The sequence below is a fragment of the Ipomoea triloba genome, chromosome 10 (assembly GCF_003576645.1).
Source record: "Ipomoea triloba cultivar NCNSP0323 chromosome 10, ASM357664v1".
NCBI lineage: Eukaryota > Viridiplantae > Streptophyta > Magnoliopsida > Solanales > Convolvulaceae > Ipomoea > Ipomoea triloba.
The window spans coordinates 28,416,300-28,435,050 of NC_044925.1; the positions used below are offsets into that span (position 1 = coordinate 28,416,300).

Here is an 18,751-nt window from a genome sequence, read left to right on the forward strand (position 1 = left end):
CGATGATTTTGCCCAAATCCAATTGGGCCGAGCATAAGTACTAACCCTTGTCCGTCGTCGCGCACCAGAAGTTTGCTATCGGAATCGATTTCGCGACGACGGCGAGAAACCGCAAAGGAAGAAGGAGAAGAAGCAGAAGCAATGTTTCCTGGACTGTTCATGCGGAAGCCGGACAAAGCTGCGGCTTTGAAGCAGCTTAAATCGCACGCGGCGATGTTCGGAGCTTGGGTCGTCGTGATTCGGGTCGCCCCGTACATCCTCCACTATATCTCAGATCAGAAGGAGGAGCTCAAGCTTGACCTCTAGAGCCTAGAAGCCTTTCCTCTTCACCTCACAGTCTCCTTTTTCTCCGGTAATTTTGGTTTTTTTTTCTTCTCCAAAGGTTTAACGCCATTACAGAAAAGCATTTGTGTTTGTGTGTGTATTTTGGAAGGATATTCATGTGGTTTATGTGTCTGCCAATATTCAATTAGAGTTCAACATATATATTAATATTAGATTATTAGGTAGCTTAAATCATCGGTTGTGCATTTGTATTGAATTGGATCCCCTGATTAGTCTATTATTGTAAGAATTTGTGTGCTAGGTGTTCCTAGGCCGATGGCGAATTGATGTTATGTACTTGAGCATATTCTTCCTGCTGATAGATATAGCATAGGTCAAGAAGTATATGCCAAGAAATATGTTAGTTCTATATGCTTAGTGGAAAGAGACTTGAAGTGGGAACCATTTGATCAAAAGAACAATTCTAATGGCAACTAATTGATTAAAAGTACAATTCTAATGGCAACTAATTGATCAAAAGAACTCTCTATTGTTTATAAGGGGCTGGATGTTCCTAGGTTGATGCGTCCTGGTATCATGCTTAGCGGGTGAAAACCGTGAAATTGATTTACTTACAGAGCTGTCTGTAACTACAACATATTCTATCAGATGATGAGTGGGTTCATATTATAGTTTAATTAACTTTGTAAAGAGGCCGACAGCAATGAGGTGTAGTGAGGTTTTTGCCTATGGGGGTAATATGACAGGATACAAAACCAATAAACTCTAGTTGCACTTCTAAACAAATGCATTCAACTATTGTGTAGCATTTAATATCAAAATCCTCATCTGATTTGATTGAAAATACGGTGGAACCTCCAATGAAATGGAGTATTGATTGTGCATGGGAAGGAATTGGCTGTTACCTTGGCCAGAAAGCATTTGCACCCTTTCTATTCCACAGTAATGGTGCCTATGAGACGTAAGCATTTGCAGTCTCATTAAGATAAAACTATCATATGATGAGCATGTATGTGTGAGACACAAACGTTTACATTTGGAATGTGATATTGCAGTACTTAAGAGGCTTCCTCCTTAGTATGTGTGTCCACTTGTTTCCCTAATATTAGTTTCATGTTTCTTTATTGTCATATAGCTGGTATAATAATTTTGTCAAAATCTAATCCACTGAACTTAGATGCTTACATAAAATGATATGTTTTTTTTTTGGTCATAACTTAAACCATCACTGAGTTCATTTTTTGCTGTCTTATTCTTGTGCAGTTAGCCTGGACTAGGCAATGGAGCTGAAGAATGTCTGCAAAAGAAAACACTTGTTGAATACCAATTTTTGAAGTTTTTCTTTTTTTATTCCAACTCTGTTTATCTATCTTCTCATCTCCATGATCCTATGGCTTCTAAAGTTGTCAAATTTACATTTTAACTAGTTTTGGATAATGGTTGCCTAGTTGGCCTAAGATGAATCTTCATTGGGATTAATCTTGCTTCATTCACAATTGAGTAATTGAAGTTTACTTGTGAGTTTCTCAAGTATTTGTGATTGTGCTATTAATCTCATTTGTTGAAAAATCTTTCATTATAACTAATAGCCAAACAAAAATTCTACTCTCCTTTTAGAGGACACACTAACTTTGAGCTAGACTTTCTCCGAATAAGAGTTAAATTCTACGGATATGACTCGAACTGAATTAAATAAAAACGTCTTTAAACTTTTTTTGCATACATCATGTGAGATTGATACGGACTCGATTTGAATTGTGCTCATAGAGTTTAACTCTTATCCAGTGAAAAGAGCTTTAAGAATCATGTGTCATTTGAGTTGTAACCATTTCCTTCCTTAACCTTTCAGCCATTTCCTCATTCCCTTGTTTCATGAATCCATTGATGAAAGCACTATATATCTCAAGGTTAGCTTGATATCCCTTCCCCACCATCTCTACCTGAAGTTTAAGAGCTTCTTCCATCTTCCCTTCTTCACACAAACTATTTATCAGAGTTTCATATGTCTTCTCCCTTGGAACAACATCATGCTTCTTCACCGCACCTCTTACAAACTCCACCGCCTCAAAGACTCTACCTTTACTACAAAACACCCTAACCAGTGCATCCATTGTTGCAGCCTCGAGCCTAAAACCTTTTCGACACAAATCCTTGTACAACAGCAATGCCGAATCAAGATCCTCAATCTTACAATACCCAATAATAAGATGTTCGAGAGTGGCACATGTGCTCTCCACCCCACTCATCACCATCTCCCGGAAAACCTCTTCAGCCCTCGCAACCTCACCAGCTCCACACAACGCGGCAATGGCAGTATTGTAAGACACAACGTCACGCTTCACGCCCTTTTCACCCATCTCCTCGCTTATCCTCATCGCGTCATCCACCCTCCCTTCCGCAGACAATGCTGCCATCAATATGCTATAACTATATGCATTCGGCTCACAGTTCATTTCCGCGATTTCCCTCCAAACCTCCTCCACCTTATCCACCATCCCCTCTCTGTAAAACCCAACCATTACAACATTGAATGTATCTGCATTTGGAACAAGAGGTTTAGCCCCTTTCACATTTCCATCCCCACACCTGAAAATCTCCTTGTACATATCATAACCTGCAAAACACCCCTGAGCTTTGGAGACCAGCTCCACCAGAGAATTACACGTGGCAACATTTGGAGAGAGATTCCTGGACTTTAAGATTCTGAGAATCTCAATGGACTCATCAACTCTTTTTGATTCCAAATATGCACTGATCAGCAAATCGAACACAAATGGAGCTGAATCACAAGCTCTGTAAGTTTTCACTAGGGTTTCAAACACCAGAGGCGAGTTTGATGAATTCGTGTCGGGGAATTTGCGAATTGCAGATTTGATCAGCGTTAACGCCTCCGATTTGAGGCGCGAGCGGGAGAGGACATGAATGATGGTGGCGTAAGAGGCGAGAGAATGAGAGCAGAGAGAGTAGCGGATGGTGAAGAGGAAGAAGGTATGGGCGAGGTGAGGTTTGTTGCGGATTTGGAGAACGATTTGGGAGATTTGGGACGGTGTGAAGCCGGCGGCGGGAGTGGGAAGAGATCGGAGGTGATTCCAACGGGACTTGGAGCGGCGGTGCTTAAGAATCGACACGGCGGCGGAGACTATGCTCTGGTCGGAGTGCGGCGAAGAAGAGAAGGCGAAATATGAGTGGCGATTTGGGTATGGGGTTGAGAGGAGAATTCGCTTCGCGAGAACTGAAAACAGCGACATCAACAATCATCCAGTGTCGCTCAAGTGCTCAACTCTGTAAATTCTGTTTCAGTAATTTCATCGAACACCTGGTGCGGGTGTACTGAGCTACAGTTTAACAATGCCTGATTTCAATTCCCGGACTACCACCAATACATCACTGATTTCCATAAAGACTAAATAGATTTTTGTTTTTGTTTTTACCCTCATTTTCAATAGCCTCAGAAACTAATTTGGATTCGACAACTTTAACTCTTACTTTGAAGAAAGCTAGTCAAACTTTAATTTTCACCACATGAGAAAAGGCCAAGGAGAGAGCGCATCACGTTTACCAACAATCCTCCCGAATGGGCCCCTTTCCCACCGTCGAGACGTCCTAGTGATCAAGGTTAAAATCAACGAGGTGATTGTCTACATGGTGATGGTAGACACAAACAGCTCGTTAAACATGTATGACACTTTCACCCTGTTTAGAACATTATAGTTATATTCGTCGTCCTCTTATCAACCGCTCAAAAATGTTGGGTATTCTTAGTTTATTTTATCTCTCTTGTGTGGTTTGCTAATCATTACACAACATAAGAACATGGTTTGTTTCCGTATATATCCTAAATGAATGGTTACGCGTTTCCTTTGCCACAAGAATAAAAATAAAAATTTAAGCAAAATAATATCTAGAGAACTAAAATAAGTACATATTTGATAATCAATAATGTTCCGCCTTAACAAAGGTTGTGAGAACAAAGAGAATCTTTAAATTGCAAGTTTTTACTATACTCGAATCAATCAGTAATAATCATCCGACAAAAAATTTATAGACGCATGGCATACCATAAGGGTCGTAGCAAATGAACTTTCATTTGGTTTACGTGTGACAACGATAATACATGACTTATTTTTAATTAATTCAATTAAGGACCACATCACTATTAATAAGACACGTTCTAATGTTCCACACACATATTGTACTATGGGCGTTATGTTACACACTTACACCCAGACATGTTGTACGTTACCATTGAACTTTTCGTACAAACCCATCATAATTAACGTTGGCAAATGCTGGTCAACGTTAATATTAAATTGCAATTTGAAAACCAAAATAATTAATGTTCCGTTATTCACAAGCGATATGATGCCAACATGCATATAGTTTGGTCCTAATGAAAACGAATGCAAAGGAGGACGGCAACTACGACGACCTTCCAAGAGATTAGTACAAATCCCATCATGTCGTGTAAGGATAATATCCATTTCTAGCTCGCTCGCTTTGGTCAAGAATGATTAAATTCATTAATCTCCACGAAATTACACACGACACAAAAAGAATCTTTTGGTCGGGATGGGAAATTGGAGCTGTTTCCGACCAAGGGGGGTTACGGCAATAACGGCGAAGCTCATCCACTGGGACGGCGAGCTCGAGGAGTTTAGTTTTCCGGTGAGGGTCTCGAGTCTCCGGGCGGGAAACGAGGATTCCGAGGTTTTGATCGTCTGCGACGCGGACGAGATGGGGTTAGGGGAGTTTGTGTCGGCGGTTGAGGATTTGGTGCCGGGAAAGCTCTACTTTGAGCTGCCGGGGAGTTGGGTGTCGCGGCGGCTCCGGGCGGAGGTCATGGGTTCCTTGGCCGTGAAGGCGAGTACGGCTCTGGCGGCGGGCGGCGGCACCGGGGAGAGATTCCGGTGTTGCTTCATCGGGGGCGAGGCTAGGAAGGTTGAGCCGTTGGTGATGGTTGATGACGATGATGAGATCGGGCGATTTGGTGGTAGGTCGACGGCGGTTTCCGCCGTCGTAGACGGTGGCGGGCGGCGAGTTGTGGGGAATGGTGTTGCATGCAAGAAAGGCAAATTTACCCCTCAAATGAGCATGATCATTGAAGAATAAAATGCTACATAGTAGTAATATAATTATATTAGTTGCATTATTTGCATGTCATTAGTCCACCGCAGCATATTTCTTCGGCTAATTTTATGTTTGTTTTGAGTCTTTTGTAATAAAATTCGTGGTTGTATGAACTAGACATGAACATGGTTGTAATTAATTTATGGGCATATATATATATATATATATATGAATATGTATGTATGTTTGTTCAGTCCAATGGGTCCATGGGAGATTAAATTTATCGAATTATTTACTTGCCTAGTCCTATAAAAGTCAAGTAATTAAGAGATGTTCAGTCCAATGGGTCCATGGGAGATTAAATTTATCAAATTATTTACTAGCCTAGCCCTATAAAAGTCAAGTAATTAAGAGATAGATACAAGTATATAACAAAATAGCCTTGTCCGAGACGTCTATTGTTGTACTAATTAAAAGCACACCCAACTCATTCACCATTTAAGAAAGTGGAGTAACAAGCTTATATGGACAATTAGGCTCAATTGATTTTTGGGTGGTAGATAAATTGTGGACAACGACACATAATCGAGTTTGATCTGCTGACAACTACAATGTGGACATCAAGCACTAGTCTTTTCACCTAATGAACTGTTGAGACACCATAATTTACCCATCCATTAAGTTGTCAGGCAAATCATTTGTCCCATACATGAACACAAACTCTCAATTGGCTGATTAGTCATTAAAGGGGTTACTGAGTGTACGTAGGCGGAGCATATTTATCTGTTGTATAAAAAGATCACAAGTTCAATTCTTACTAATATCTTCTAAGTCTAGTCTATCCGAACTATCCCAACCCAGGTTTCAGCACCCAATTATATACATATACACTACTCTGATCTATTGTGTTTCTTATCTCATGCATGAATGGACTCTTGAACTCATCAATAATGTAATTAGTCTCGCTCTCAACCCATCATCGATCATGCACGTTGCGTGCATGGGTAGCGCAGGGTCAAGTCTGCATGGCTAAAACTGCAGGGCATCGACATCAACGGAAGACGACAAAATTAAGGCTTTCGATTTCGATCCGAAACCGAGGAAGGTGCTGCTGGTCGGAGAAACCATGGAAGCTAGCAAGCTAAGGTTGGGTAATCCAAGAACAGAAACGTGCAAATGCATGAATGGGAAAAGGAAGAAGCGACGTGAGTGTAGTGGCGCTACTGGACATATAAGGAAGCTACCAAACACCAAATGGGATCCATCTCTACATATATCATATCATCATCATCATATAAATATAATTAAATATATTTATATAAAAACAACCTCAATTATTACTGGCTATCTTTATGGATTCCGACCACTTTTCAGGTTAGCTTCCTGGAAAATGTTTGTGTGCTCACGTGAACTATTTTTTGTTTATTATCTGACTATTGTTTTTTTGATCCATAAATCGATAATCCCACATGAAAAAATACATAGTCTTAAATTTTCAATTCGTTCCTTCAAAAATGAAAACTGTCACAATTTTGCAAAATTAAACGTATGACGGTCTATGAAAATATACACGATCTTATATTTTTGTTCGTAAAAAGTAAAAACTGTCACAATCTTAGAAAATTATAAGTATGATCTATAGTTTTTAATAGTGCACTGGCCAGAAAACTAAAATGACTAATAGCGAAAAGATGAAGAGCTCTCTAGAAGATGTTTTTTTATCTTTAGAAAATTTACAAGATTGCTCAATACTGATTGGGTGACATCTTTCTATAAGGAATATTTTAGGTTTATATCTCTTATATTGTACGTTTACTAACTATATTATATAAAAACGAGATTTATATAATACACATTATCCGGAAGTGATCAAGAGTTTCTCTTGTCACCATTTTTTTTTTTAATTGTGATTCACATTTATTGTAAAGTTTTCCCACTACCATCCAAATAAAAGAGTATCCAAAGAAAAAGGATTTTGCGTAGTCCATGCACCAATAGTCCAATATGCATGAACAAAAGTTATAATATTTTATTATTTTATTTCTTTCAATCATTAAATAATTTTTCATTTCAAAATAAAATTATAGATAAATTTAAAAAGTGCATAATCTAACAAATATATAAGCCCCCCATAAACTCATAATCCTATCACTTGCATTCAATTCACTCAAACAACACACAATTCTCTATTCCCCCTCCGATAATCGGAAAATGGGTATTTGCGCATCCGCTCACGTCGCGACGGAGAGTCGGCGCCGGCGAGGTGGGAGATTAATAATGAGCACGCCGGCGGCGGCCATGGTGGTGAATATGAACGGCGCGTTGCAGGAGTTCCGGCGGCCGGTGAAGGCCGCCGACGTTCTCTCCGACAATCCGAACTGCTTCCTCTCCAACTCCGAAGCGATGAACGTCGACTCTGCAATGCCGCAGGTTGCCGGAGACCAAGACTTGCAGCTCGGACAGCTTTACTTTCTCCTCCCGGTTTCTATGTCGCACGCGCCGCTTTCCCTTCAAGATATGTGTGCGCTGGCCATCAAAGCTAGCGCCGCTCTCAATGACTACTACTCTCCGGTGGCCGGAGCGGTTCTCCGCCGAGGTTCTTTCGATGAGAGAGTTTCCGGTGACTGTGGCAACATTAACCGAGTGGACTATTACTGTAACAAAAGAGTTAGTTGAGCTTTATAATATTGATAAATTATAAATGAATTAATTTATTTCAATTTTAATTTTCAACTATTAATTTTATTATTATATTTTTCATTTTTAGTTATTTGATCTAAAATCGATCAAAATTGAGTATCCGAATTTAAAATTTTGTCACTCCTAATTTTATATAAGAATAAAGAACATATTTTTAATCAGTTTGGTTGGTGTGAGTGGCCGTACACTTTTATCTCTTAAAAAAGGTTGAGAGTTCAAACCTCTTTTCTTATATGAAAAAATCAATCTAGTTCAAACTTAAAGGGTGTCTCCTACTCTCTCGAATGGGAGGAAATTAATCTGGTCAGGCTCCTATTCTTTCGAATAGGAGGAAAAAAATTAAAACAATTATTAGTGATAAAAAATGTATTATATTGTTTATTGGTGAATGGATGAATCTAGAGTAGTCAAAGATTGCTTGCATTATATATAATATATTTTCCCTTTTTATGTATTGAGACATTTGGAAGCAAGCTTGGGGACAACAACTAGAACAGCTCATATTGCTGGGAAAACATGTGCTATGTTTCCAAGAAGCAACTATAAAGGGTAATGGAACTCCTTTACTTTGTAATGTTATTATGTGATGGTACAAAATGGTTAATTGAAGACAAAGTTCAGTAAGTTTTAAATTTTTTGACCACTGCTCATTAAATTTTTAGAAATAATTCATCAATCAGATGGCTTAAAATTTTCAACCTTTCTTAGTGATCATTGCTACTAGCTACTCTCGCACAACTACTAGTGACTGATAATAATGACAGTCATTTTGTTTTTTGAATATGTAAGATGGTTGGAAATATTTAAAGTATGATATACATATTTTATTTTGGTGTGCCCGTAACTCGCCTTGCAACTCTAGACAACAAAAGATTACAATGAGATAAATCAAACCAAGAGTTGAGTTGCCATACATGTAATTTTAAAACTATTCATAATAAAATAAAAAGACACCAAGTACACACTTTAGTGATATTTAATTAATTAATGATTTAATAATGGGATTAAGTTAAGGCTTCATCTCAGTCTTGATTGCAGCAACCAACTGGTCATATGCCACTCCCCATGCATCCTTCATTTCAGCTGACCACATTTCTGGTACTGCTTCTTTCATGGTCTCCAATAATGCATACTTTGTCACCTGCAATATAATTTGGTATATATCTATTATAACTTATAACAATTTCTCAACTACATGATACAATTATATACTTAATTATACAAAGACGATATATCTTGATACCAATTAATACTACAAAAGATATTCATGTAACAATACCTCAAAATGTTCATCCACGACCCCATATTTAAAGTGTGTTGCACCCAACCTTTTTAAACTCGACTCTCGCACCACAACTTTCCCCGCTTTCCTCAGTTGCACTGCAGCTTCACATGTCTAAAAGAAGATAAAACGAGACAGAAAAAATAACATGTTAGAACGTGAGATTGGAACTATTAGTACCACTTCTATTTAACACTGATATATCCCTCACGATCTCAATCAATCACGTGCTGAATTAAAAATTCAGACTAAATGTCATCGCGGGCTTAACTCACTAGTACATTCAATAGGTGGTATTTAGGGTCGAGAAGTGTAACTGACTTACCATAACAAAGACCGACTTGGCGTGGGTCTTGAGCTTTGCGTTTTGGTGCAACGGGGCACCGGTGCTGTCGTCCCTGAGAAAAGAGAAGAGTTTCTTGGCCGACGGTGCGATTTCGAATATCCTGAGAAAGAATTTGAGGCCCCATTCTCCGGCGTCCTTCTTCATTGATTCCCAGGACTTCACCACCAGAGCTTCTTGTTCTTCTGTGAAACTCATTTCTGCTATATTTTTAGCACGCAGACAAGATTGATATGATAATATTGGCAGTTTTTGATGAACCCAGATGTTACAGGATCTGCATGTTTTATAGTGGAGGAAAAGGTTTGATGGTTAACCTTTGATGAACTTGGAGAGCCAGCCAACCTTTGACCCATCAAAATAACTTGCTAAATACTAAAATATCTTGGATCAGAGTAAAGAATTTATATATTTATACTCCGTATCAGTTAATACTATTGATTAGCTAAAACTGTATGAACTATTTATTAGTCAAATTAATCTGTTAACCGTGATCAGTTAGCACAATTTGTTACGCTCTTGATATATGATCGATAATATATGATTCGAGTGAAATGAGTTTAGTTATTTTAAATAAAGTTTTAGATACAATCTTTGTAGATAGAGCAAATTCATATTTATTTTAATTAGATTAGATAGGAAGGGTTTGGAAGAAAAGGAAAGAAAAAAAAAAAATAGAAAGAGAATCAAGAATGGACTTGGACACATGTAATTAATTACAATAGAAATACCATACATTGACTTGTAAGAAAACCAGTGGCTGAACATAGTTTTTGGATCTGTTGGATGCGGTAATTGATGACGTTTTGAAGCACAATGTGGACCATCTTTCACCAACCAATTTGCACCCATTCATTCCCCAATTTAAATTGCATGTCAAGATAAGTCTGCAAATTAGCCAGTCAGGCAAGTTAATCAAATAGCTAACTTTGATAACTATAAAATTTTAATTTTCTTAATGTGACTCTCATATGAATATATGAGTTGTGTATTAACTTTTTTTCAATTATGAGCCATTTAAGTTGATTCAACTCCTTATAATCTTTTGTCAGCTAAAATCACAAAGTGGACTTTACCTATAATGCATTAATGCATCTTCAAGTAGGATTAGAGACTATCGTCAATGGTCGATTCAAGATTGAATTAATTTTGAACACATTTAGAGTTAACCAAATTTGAATTTAAAATTTTTCATACACAATTTTGAAACTCAAACCCGAAACCGGCCTAACCTCCTTCCTAACTAGACAATACTTATACCATTGACTCGAGTCTACCTTGCAAGATGGATCCGTTACAAGTTACATATTGAATGTTCGCAATTCAATATATAAATTGCGTATTTTAAATTCAGATTCACAGAACAATTTGTCCGTAACTAGGTCCGGAGTCCCGGGCCTTCATAGGGGAGGTTCAGGCTCGGGCTTGGTCACCACTACTAGTGACATCAATTTAATGTAGTAGTTGAACATCATCTCATCAAACACGGCCTTAAAATTAGTAGCAATTATACTAGAGCACAAGAATTCTTGGTGGGCCCAATATTGGAGAACCAGCTTGGGATTTAAGACCGTGTTTGTGAAAATAAGTATTATACAGACAGGACTCCCTCCGCTAATTCATTTGAAATCAGGTAACGGAAACTGAAGCTGTGAGGAACCCATACGATCTTCTTCCACAACTTCCCGGCGTCCGTCTGCCGGAATTTCTCCCTGAATTTCTCCGGCAAAGACTGATCTATCATTTCCGGCAACCCAGACGAGCACAGACCAACTTCCTTAACGAAACATTCGATGTTCCTAGGCATAAGCAGCTTCTGTTCCTTGTGCACTCTAATGTTCATCTGAAAGTACTCTTCTTTGGCCACTTCAAGATCTTGGAACACTCTCTTTGGAGTGTATAATCGAACCTGTAGATCATAACACTGTCAAAATCTATGGTCAAATTCCAATTAAGGGTGTGTTTGAAAACTCAGAAAATGATTTTGTGTTTTCGGGTTTCCCGTATTTGGATTTGCGGGTTTCCCGTATTTGGATTTGCCTGGAAAATGCAGTGGAAAACATTTTCCACCGCACTTACAAAAAAAGGTTTTTGACGGAAACTATAGGTCTGGTTTTAGCCGGAAACCATAGCCCTGGTTCTTTGGTTTTTTAGAAAATATTTTTCAGAATTCATTTTCTTGCGGAACCTAAGGATCAAATATAGTTCAACGGGTGACTAATAATACCACGGGATCAGAATGGCATCCCGAGCAAAGGGCAAAGCGAAGACGAGGCTCTTCGTGTTGTATTGCGTATGCCCTCCGTGGATCTCTGGGCTTGAACTTCAGCTTGGGGAAGAACAACTGCAGCCACTGCAAACACAATGAAGCATCATTCAGCACCATCAAGACATTGTTGTACCTTTGTGACAACATTAACAAGTGTGACATATACTTGACCGGGTCGTGCCAATTGACACCTTAGAATACAACTCTGTATCATTTCTACACTCACGGCTTTTCCTCCGATGTTGTAAGCGGCCTAGACAATTCACAAGCTTGTTTAGTTATAAAGAATGCGTTCTTTCTCAACTAATATAAAGACAGAGAGAAAGAAGACATCATAGGTATATATTAACCTTAAGGAGCAGGGATGCCCTTTTGAGATTACTTCGTGGGATCCCATAAACCAAGAAGGCCTGCAGAGTATATAGGAATCAGAGTCTTATAGTTAGTTAAAACGAAATGTATCTACCAATAGTTACAAAAGTATTACGTGCATAACTAGTGCATTGTGGACGTTGATCCAGAAGGCTAGCTTCTCTTCATGTTTCATTTTCCTCGGATCAATTTGCTCCATCTGTGAGACTAAAGATCTGCAGCAACATTCAAGAATTCTTAATGTGACCGTCTCACACAAGTTTTTGTGCAGAGTGTAATTAAGCTCACCTGAAACGTTGCAGCACGTGGTGTACACGGTTCAAGCTTTGTCCATGGCGACAGAGCCCTCGCAGCTCAACTGCAGTGACAGAAGGCTCTTCCAAACGAAAAGGATTATCAGACCATGAATGGAAGGATGAATGTTCTCCGGTCTGCAACCCGAGGGCTGATGAAGGGCTAGCAAGCTTGCAGTAAATGGCTGAAATGCATTTGATCATCTCTTCTGAGAGCCAGTTTGGTGATTCATGAACTTGACGAGAAACAAATGAGCAGAGTTGATCAACATTGTTTGCAGTGGATTGTTGAGCACAGTGTTGAAGTGAGTCAGGCAAAGAATGGCAAGAATCTAGAGCTTCAGCAATGGGAGGAGAGATTCTGAAGGAACAAGCAGTGTGAGATAAAGATGATTGGCATCTGAGAATACTAGGATCATCTAGCTCTGCCACAGAATGTTTCTTCTGCATTTCTCTGCTGTCTTTCTTGTTGAAAATTATCCAATCATGTCTGCCTGAATCTCCATGTCCAATGGTCCCCAACCATTCTGAAAACCTTTCGCGATACATGGCAAGTAGATACTTCTCCAAATACTCAACTTCCACCTCCAAAACAGCTATTTCTCTGATCAAATCTTCAGCAGGCTGACCACAGGCACAATACAAACATCAACATTAACATCTTCCCAACAATCTGGGAGCCTACAAGGATTTCAAGAATCTTGTTTTACCTTGTTCAAAGAATGGCAGCTGTCAGGTAGTTGTGTTCCATTAGCCCCAACAGAACTTCTCAGTTTCTCCATTTCCTGCTAAGAGTGGAAGAGGAGTGAACATCTGTCCCTAAAAAAGCATAATTAAACATAAAGGTTTATGAAAAATGAAAATCCCACCATGTCAATGCAAGATGGCAAGAATTTCTGCACACAGCACAGCAACAGATCAATATATCAAAACCTCCCGGCCATGTTAAATAGCTCTGGGTTAGACCTTTCCTCGGGTAAGAATCAATCTCTACTAGCACAACCGAGCCAAATCCGGATTAGTTTTATAGTAGCAATATTGGCTTTGGGTATGGAGCAATCTTCAGGTCAGCTGCTCCACTCAAAAGAGATGTCTACGCTAACCTAGGGTACACCCAAAAAAACATCCTAAATGGTCATAGAAACTTTCTGCAGATGGTTCTTGAGAAATAACACAGCAAAAACAGTGAGAATAAGGAAGACAACAACCCAAAGAGAACACCAAACACTGGTGAATTCAAACCAAAAACGTTCGTACACAGCAGCAAAGCATGGCGCAACATGCTGATTATTATATGCGCATGCAGTGCAGTCAAGAATGGTTGTTAAATTGGATTTAAAAGTGTGGGATATTTTTGACTAGTCACCTGTCTTTGGAAAGCGATACCACCTTTGCCGTGGCTTTCCCTTTTGCAAACGGTGCTTTTTTCCCTGCATTAAAAGAAGCAAATTAGTTGGGGCCTTTTCATTGATGAAAGTTGCACTGTACAGAGTTTGTAAGCATTGACTCCCAGCTCAGACTTGCAAGTTCTTCCCAGCCACTAGACACCACTACCATTCTTAACAAGGAAATAACACATTTTAGCCCAAACATAAACACCTTTAAATTGTGGGGTAAAAGCTTTTCTAGTGAAAATTAAGTATAGAGAAATGCTGTAAAATATGAAAATTAAAGAATGTGTCCTTTTCCTTTACTGAATAATGCAGATAACCACTAAAGGATAAAAGGTTAGCTAGATTATACTGGTGGACACAACTAAAAGGGGTGCAAATTGTGAGTCACAGCTCACCCCCAATAAGTTTGCCCAGAAGGCTACAGAAGAACTTTATACATTCAAACCTTTTTTCTGGGATTGTGTGCAGTTGTGCGCATCAACAAGATTGAAAGAGAATTGAAAGACAGCACTCGTCCTGATTGTGAACATGTAAAGGTCGAACACTTTTCTGGGTAAAAGCAAGGAAGCAATTAACTAACACGTGTGGGCGACTGACTCAGATCACCCACCGATCAATTGAGTTTCTGCAGATTTGGATCAGATGAACAGGAAGATCATTACCATTCTTGGCAAAGAATAAGAGGATGAGAAAAATCACCTTTTTTTTAAATGGCTAAGATAATCATGATTAACACACTCCATACTTTGATTTAGGAAAATGCTGCCCTTACCTGAATGTTGGGTGAAGTCTGTCTTGTGACTTTAGTTGTCAAATGATCAAAAAGAGAGAAATGAACTTAGGTTCTGACCGGCACAAACTGAGACTAATAAACAACTCTTTTATGAAGTCAAATTTAAAATCTTGTAATTATCAATACAAAATCCCACCAACTCAATTGAAGTTATCCCAACCAGTCTAACAAGTAATTTAAGAGGGTTAAGTACAATCCATCCTAATTAAGAGTTTATGCATTTAGATATGGATGAAAATTAAATTGTCTCATTATATACAAATTGGTGTCTATTAAGTGTGTTTAATGAAAATTATTAAATTGACATGGATTCTTACTATAGTGAATTAAAGAAGGAAATGCTAATTTTTTCTACATCAATCACTCACAAAACTTGTCATCTATTAAAACTTGCAACATAGATGTAGGGGAATCAAGCTTAAATTATCCAGGCCCGAATTGCCCTCTGTTTTCACTTTTCATATTCTTTTTCACAGTATGTAGCCTCATGAGTTCAAATAAAGCATGAGTATTACTCTTCAAATAATGCTATTGCATTTTCAGGCTTGGCAGAACACAGGGGATTGACACTGTAATCTTGTTAAAGTTATCAACCCAGCAAGAATAGAGATAGAATTTACTCCAGCTGCTACAAGGCCGGAAGGCCGGAAAGCAAGCAGAGCAGCAAACACAAATACACTTCCAGAGCTAAAAGAATCCATTATATGCATCAAATTTGTTCTTATCCTTGATTGTTCAAAGTTTGGATATGCATCAAATTTGCAACTGAATTCTATTTCCATCAAAGTTCTAAATAAAGCCAGAATTTCTTTAATCCACGGTAATGTTGGCCGAAACAGTGAAACATGAATTTCACGGAACTAATCTAATACTGAGAAAAAGAACTCTGAAGTTTTGTGAATATTTGAAAGCGTATTATTCAAATCAATCCTGGAAACTTTCCGCTCATAACTGTGGGCGTGAAGGTACAATCACAGAAAGTTAGAGTGACTCACAGGTATTCTAAACGTATGTAAAGTTCAGAGACCAAAATGGCGTTCAGAATCCGCCGGAAACAAAGGAGCATTCGCAGCATGATCGATGTTGCACGTCCCATCAGTCGAATTAAAATCACATTGTGACTGTGACTGGCCAATATGTGCAATGCTGTCCTGAGCCGTCTGATCAATCATATGGGGGAATGGCGCAGACACTTGATGGACGACGATCTTGCTGTTGTGCAGCAGATTAAGAGCCGTGATCTTGACATAGTTTATCCTCAACGGAGCCAGTGCCCCTCCGCCGCCTGTACTGGTCACCACTAGCTTGTGCTCACCATCCATGGTAGGCAACACGGTCTTAGCCGGCAAATTCACCAGCTCCGGTGCAAGGATCCTCTTGTTCGGAACAACATGGAAATGAAAATTAGAGAGATACAGCAAACCGTTACCGGCGAGGAGGTTGGCATCATCAATAGCGAACACAGTCATGGCCTTGAGCTTGGAAATCTCGGCGTACTTCACTTTCATCGCCAATGCGACGATTCTGAAACCGATGCTCTCCAGCCGGAGGATGGCGTCATTTTGCATAAGGCGCATGATAGATATCATCATTGTTCCTGTTGTAGACTCAAGCGGTTGAGGCGGGAACGACATAGTAGTCATCTCCTCCATGTTGCACGACTTCGTCGAGAGGTGAGTGAGAAAGCCTTCGACGCCGTGAATCACCATGACGGAGTTGTGGAAGATGTCCGGCTGAACGACCTCGGCACCGTTGACGAACACCTTCCCCGGATCCTGATCCCGCGCCACTCCGACGGTGGTCGTGACAGTGAGGCAGCGATTTTCGGCTAGTGTATGGATTTTAGTGGCGGAGGCTAACTTGCGCAGTAAGTGGAGCGGATACAGTCCTGGAACAGAGTGCTCCTGTAGGAGCAGTGAGAGAGAGCACGTAGGACAAGTAGCCAGCGATGAATCCGCAGGAGCAAATATAGTGATCGGACTTGCAGCGGAGATATTCGCGCTGACGACGGCCGTAGACAGCTCCTGGAAGCCTAGAGTGAAGAGAATGGTGGCGACCAGAGGAGGCGCGTAAGTCTCATCAGTGCGATGAGGAGACTGCTCTAACGGTGGCGGAAACGACGGCGGCAAGCCAGAGACGGAGGCTGCAGAGGTGAAACGGAAGACGAGAAGGAGGAGGAGGAGGATCTCCTCCACTTGCAGAGCGGTGGCCATGGCGGTTTTCTTAGAATTTTCAGCTGTAGAGAGAGGAAGTTTTCAGATCAGGAAACGAGAGAGTGTGTGTGAACGTGCAGTGAGAATAGAAAGACTGATATAGTTGCGAGCAGTTACTCTGACAAATATGGAACCATCTCTGTAACGAATTCAGCGCGGGAAAGAAACGAATTCCAGATGGCGATTCTGTTATGAGACTCGACACGATTCGACAATTTTGCCCCTGATCATTTACCATATGTCACTTTTGCCCTTTCCCTCAACTCACAAAGAGGCTTGGCGTCCACGCAAATAAACATATATAAAAAATGCTTTTTATATACATAAATAATGATAAATAGCATTATTGTGGATTTTATAGTTTATTTACTTATTATTGGAGAATATAATTAGACAATTTAAAATACACTTTATATGCATCCAACATTCCAAAATGATCTTATGTATATCTTGTTCCTATTTACTAAAACAAAAAAATATATATGATTCGAAATTTTTACATCACACTTATAGGTTAATATGACGGAAGACACAAAGTGCTCATTAAGCTCAATAGGCCCAATAAAGTGTCAAGCAATAGTTATACTATAGTCTATAGACCCGAATCTACCTTTAAGTGAACCCATGAATGCCATGATACATCAGCTAGCAAAGGTGACGGCAAAGGTTGCTATGAGAATAAGGAATGTGTGGTCATGCATGATGTTGAATCTCGAAGTCAAAACGCATGAAAAAGCCTCTAACGCGATTTGAGGATTATATGATGCATTGAATTGTTATTTTTATTATTATCGCTTTTCTTGTTACGTTAACGTTCATTACGTGCATTCCTAAAAATTAGCATTTTCATTACCAGGCTCCAGTATTTATATCTGTATGAGATATGATCTCAGGGCAATAAACAATATATTCTTCTCAAGTCTATTTTTTCTTATTCTCTACTATCTTTAATTCTTGGAGTTTATCCTTGCTCGAAAAAGACCTCTTAATTCAACCTTCAGTTGTATCAACCCATGTCCATCTATATATTGAATGTTCACAATTTGAATTGTGAACACTCGGTATGTAAATTGTGAAAATTCATTATGTAAATTGTGTATTTTGGATTGCAAGGTGGGCCCGGGTTCAATGAATAATTTGGCAGTGTCAAGTGACAAGCATATCTAATATAATGAATTATGTTAAGCCACATCTAAAAAAAGAAAATGCAACATGCGACATATGAGTTAATTAATCTATTATTCTTCAATCCGACAGTAGACTCGCACACGCACATACCTTATTGTTGAAAGTAAATTTTAAGTGAGACTTATCATCCACTAGACCAATATCCTTGAAGACGTGTTACCATACTTTTTTGTTGCCCATTTTAATCGAAGAGAGCAACTCCGACAAGTTTTTAGAATTCCATGAAGAAATAATATCTATGAGAAATTTTTATTTTTTTAAAAAAAGAAGCTATTGTTAATTAATGAAAATTGCTATTAACATGTATACCAATGAAAACGCGCCTACTGGTTGGTTTACCTACCCAGCTAATTTACCTCCATGGTTTAAAAAATAAATGTTACCCTCCAATATATTTATGTTCTATTTTATTTTCGTAATATCACTTTAAATTGATTTTATCAGTTCAATTGGCGCAAAGAATCGACACTGTCATACTTTCATTCATTGCCATAAGCCACACAGAATTATTGATTTTTCTTTTCTAACCAAAAAAAAAAAAAAAAAAAAAAA

At 39.0% G+C, this 18,751-nt stretch overlaps 6 protein-coding genes across 8 annotated transcripts; 2 read left to right on the top strand and 4 right to left on the bottom strand.

Annotated features, from left to right (window-relative positions):
* Positions 1–1,948: 1,948 nt before the first annotated feature.
* LOC116032748 (pentatricopeptide repeat-containing protein At2g15980) lies at positions 1,949–3,771 on the bottom strand. Its single transcript, XM_031275456.1, has one exon. The coding sequence runs from the start codon at positions 3,531–3,533 to the stop codon at positions 2,082–2,084; it is 1,452 nt and encodes a 483-aa protein (XP_031131316.1). The 5' UTR covers positions 3,534–3,771; the 3' UTR covers positions 1,949–2,081.
* A 906-nt stretch (positions 3,772–4,677) lies between these two features.
* Positions 4,678–5,568, top strand: LOC116032759. The gene has a single exon (XM_031275471.1). The coding sequence runs from the start codon at positions 4,855–4,857 to the stop codon at positions 5,392–5,394; it is 540 nt and encodes a 179-aa protein (XP_031131331.1). The 5' UTR covers positions 4,678–4,854; the 3' UTR covers positions 5,395–5,568.
* Positions 5,569–7,563: 1,995 nt separating this feature from the next.
* On the top strand, positions 7,564–8,028 carry LOC116033435. Its single transcript, XM_031276176.1, has one exon. It carries the CDS (start codon positions 7,564–7,566, stop codon positions 8,026–8,028), a length of 465 nt encoding a protein of 154 aa, XP_031132036.1.
* Positions 8,029–8,850: 822 nt separating this feature from the next.
* Positions 8,851–9,941, bottom strand: LOC116032686 (non-symbiotic hemoglobin 1). Its single transcript, XM_031275377.1, has 3 exons — positions 9,660–9,941; positions 9,332–9,448; positions 8,851–9,193 (listed from the first exon to the last, which is right to left on the bottom strand). Exons 1-3 carry the CDS (start codon positions 9,873–9,875, stop codon positions 9,062–9,064), a joined length of 465 nt encoding a protein of 154 aa, XP_031131237.1. The 5' UTR covers positions 9,876–9,941; the 3' UTR covers positions 8,851–9,061.
* Positions 9,942–10,835: 894 nt separating this feature from the next.
* On the bottom strand, positions 10,836–13,877 carry LOC116033496. Of its 3 annotated transcripts, none has more exons than XM_031276243.1 (8): positions 13,481–13,877; positions 13,322–13,396; positions 12,607–13,235; positions 12,443–12,533; positions 12,297–12,356; positions 12,113–12,199; positions 11,905–12,030; positions 10,836–11,586 (listed from the first exon to the last, which is right to left on the bottom strand). In XM_031276243.1, the coding sequence occupies exons 1-8, from the start codon at positions 13,481–13,483 to the stop codon at positions 11,269–11,271; spliced, it is 1,389 nt and encodes a 462-aa protein (XP_031132103.1). In that variant the 5' UTR covers positions 13,484–13,877; the 3' UTR covers positions 10,836–11,268. The 3 variants fall into 3 exon arrangements, with proteins under 3 accessions (XP_031132103.1, XP_031132102.1, XP_031132101.1); XM_031276242.1 differs by having other exon boundaries at positions 11,908–12,030; positions 12,434–12,533; XM_031276241.1 differs by having other exon boundaries at positions 12,434–12,533.
* Positions 13,878–15,817: 1,940 nt separating this feature from the next.
* LOC116033436 (fasciclin-like arabinogalactan protein 21) lies at positions 15,818–17,011 on the bottom strand. The gene has a single exon (XM_031276177.1). It carries the CDS (start codon positions 17,009–17,011, stop codon positions 15,818–15,820), a length of 1,194 nt encoding a protein of 397 aa, XP_031132037.1.
* Positions 17,012–18,751: the final 1,740 nt, after the last annotated feature.

Bases quoted from the DNA above. Each gene is read 5' to 3' on its own strand.
- LOC116032748 (XM_031275456.1), bottom strand. From the start codon at position 3,533: ATGTCGCTGTTTTCAGTTCTCGCGAAGCGAATTCTCCTCTCAACCCCA.
- LOC116032759 (XM_031275471.1), top strand. From the start codon at position 4,855: ATGGGAAATTGGAGCTGTTTCCGACCAAGGGGGGTTACGGCAATAACG.
- LOC116033435 (XM_031276176.1), top strand. From the start codon at position 7,564: ATGGGTATTTGCGCATCCGCTCACGTCGCGACGGAGAGTCGGCGCCGG.
- LOC116032686 (XM_031275377.1), bottom strand. From the start codon at position 9,875: ATGAGTTTCACAGAAGAACAAGAAGCTCTGGTGGTGAAGTCCTGGGAA. The intron at 9,449-9,659 runs GTAAGTCAGTTA...ATCTTCTTTTAG, and splicing joins CCAAGTCGGTCTTTGTTATG to ACATGTGAAGCTGCAGTGCA. The intron at 9,194-9,331 runs GTATTGTTACAT...ATTATATTGCAG, and splicing joins TCGTGGATGAACATTTTGAG to GTGACAAAGTATGCATTATT.
- LOC116033496 (XM_031276241.1), bottom strand. The intron at 12,357-12,433 runs GTAATACTTTTG...TATACTCTGCAG, and splicing joins ACAATGCACTAGTTATGCAC to GCCTTCTTGGTTTATGGGAT. The intron at 11,587-11,904 runs GTATTATTAGTC...TATGATCTACAG, and splicing joins GATGCCATTCTGATCCCGTG to GTTCGATTATACACTCCAAA.
- LOC116033436 (XM_031276177.1), bottom strand. From the start codon at position 17,011: ATGGCCACCGCTCTGCAAGTGGAGGAGATCCTCCTCCTCCTCCTTCTC.